Source organism: Teleopsis dalmanni, unplaced genomic scaffold (assembly GCF_002237135.1).
Source record: "Teleopsis dalmanni isolate 2A unplaced genomic scaffold, ASM223713v2 unscaffolded_contig_2443, whole genome shotgun sequence".
NCBI lineage: Eukaryota > Metazoa > Arthropoda > Insecta > Diptera > Diopsidae > Teleopsis > Teleopsis dalmanni.
This window is the reverse complement of record NW_024033825.1, coordinates 1-2221: the sequence shown is the minus strand read 5'-3', so window position 1 is coordinate 2221 and position 2221 is coordinate 1. Positions and strand designations below refer to the sequence as shown.

Sequence of the window (2221 nt, the reverse complement as noted above, 5' to 3'; positions counted from 1 at the left end):
GAATTCATCCATAATCTGTTGCAATATTGATTTTAAAACTTAAACGTAATTTTACTCTAAATTTAGAGTTTATTTTAAATTAAATGTAATATAAGATTGGTTTTCGCAACTTAAAATTTAACTTATTTTTGTAAGTTGATAACAACTGAAAAAAAACATACGAATGCATATACGAATGCAAATATTTTATAATTAATGCACAAAACTTGTTGATTCAAAAGCATCCCTGGGTTTAAGTCGCTGAACTGAGCTGCTGATTCCCTTTTGATGCATAAATCGCATTTCTTTATTTCATTAATTCATTTCTTCGTTAAGTTAACGGGAATACAAATTTTGCTCAATTCTCGTGTTTTAATTGTCCATAGGCATATTTATATAGTATTTCTTGAAAAAGACAAATATTTAATTAATGAATTATTTAATTAAATAAGTGTTTTTGAATATGCTAAGCGATTATGGAGGAGATATGTGAAAGATGTTATAAAAAAGCTTCTCATACTTGTGCAAGGTGTGGGGAACCTTATTGTAGTGAAAATTGCCAAAGAATTGATTGGCCCAATCATCGTCTAGTATGCAGAAAAATGCCGTAAGTATGATATATCATAGTATGTGCACAGTTTTAAATATGCATATGTCTTGTACAAATAGTGATCTCGTACCATTCGTAAAGTATCGCGAAGAAGTATATAAAGAGCTGCAGCCAAAAAAAGAGATTTCTAGCGAAAGGAACATAGTTCATGCATATGTTGACAATCATGAAGATCCAAATAGCAATAATCACAATGGTCAACCACAACATGATCAGCTTGGTCCGATGACTCGAAAACATTTTAATAACAATGAACAGTACAATGATTCTAAACGATATGATCAAAGTAATAGATTGCAGGAATCCAATGTTGTTCAACAAAAGTGGGATCGCGAAGCTGTTAAAGATAAACTTATTGATAAACAATATGAAAAAGATTTTAGTTGTGATCCACAGTATCCTGGTATTGATGCTCAATCTTTACGATGTGACACAAAACTTGATAATGTTTCTGAACAAAATAAGTGGGAGAATCGTCAAGAATTTAACAAAGGCGGTGACATACTAAGTAGTAAACAATGTTCAAGTTTTCGAACATCTAGTACTAAATATAAACAAGTGAGTTTTAAAAGTAACAACATAATAAGAATAAGTTTATAGTTTTTATTTCTTATTTACAGCGTCATGATTACGATGAAATGGGTACTACTAATGTTCAAAACCCTTTAATTTATAATGAACAATGTAACAAATCCCAACAAAATTATAAAAACATTGACCTACAGGATTATAAGGTTCCTGGAGAAAACTTTGATACTGATATTGTCGAAAAAGATTCTGGTTCTAAGTTAAGTAAACAAAAATATCCTGATATAGACAATGAATACTTACAACGGCGTACTCAACTTAGTAATGTGTCTAAACAAAATAAGTGGGAAAATTCTAAAGAGTTTGACCAAAATAATTACAAAGAAATTGTAAACCAATCCAACGGTCGTAATGGTTTTCAAAATCATGACGGTAATGATATTCAAGTAATTTCTGATAATAGCGTTCAACATATTATGGATAATTCAGAATCTTTCACTCATCTTCCACAGCAGAAACATCTTGATAATTACGATGGATTTGGTACTAGTATTCAAAAAAGTTTAAGTTATAATAAACAACGTAACCATTCTGAACAATATAATAAAAATCATGAACTACAGGATTATAAGGCCGTTGAAGAAACATTTAATGCTGATATTGTCAAAAAAGATTCTGGTTATGCGTTAAGTAATAATCAAAAATATCTGGATATTGACAATGGAAAATTACAACGTGGTATTCAATTTGATAATGTTTCTAAACAAAATAAGTGGGAGAATTCTAAAGAGTTTGACCAACATAATTACAAAGAAATTGGTAAACAATCTAACAGTCGTAATGGTTTTCGAAAGTATGACTTTAATGATATTCAAGTAATTTCTGATAACAGTGTTCAACATAATATGGATAATTCAGAATATTTTACTAATCTTCCACAGCAGAAACGTCTTGATAATTTCGATGGAATTGGTACTAGTACTCAAAAATGTTTAAGTTCTAATAAACAACACAACCATTCTGAAGAATATAATAAAAATCATAAACTACAGAATTATAAGGCCGTTGAAGAAACATTTAATGCTGATATTGTCAAAAAAGATT

General features: G+C 29.4%; 1 protein-coding gene across 1 annotated transcript; it reads left to right on the top strand.

Moving 5' to 3' along the window:
- Positions 1-581: 581 nt before the first annotated feature.
- On the top strand, positions 582-2089 carry LOC119664671 (GATA zinc finger domain-containing protein 14-like; the record flags this gene model as incomplete). The annotated part of the gene is made up of 3 exons (XM_038074125.1): positions 582-586; positions 649-1147; positions 1210-2089. Coding segments are annotated over exons 1-3 (1384 nt in total), but the record flags the coding sequence as incomplete, so codon positions are not given.
- Positions 2090-2221: the final 132 nt, after the last annotated feature.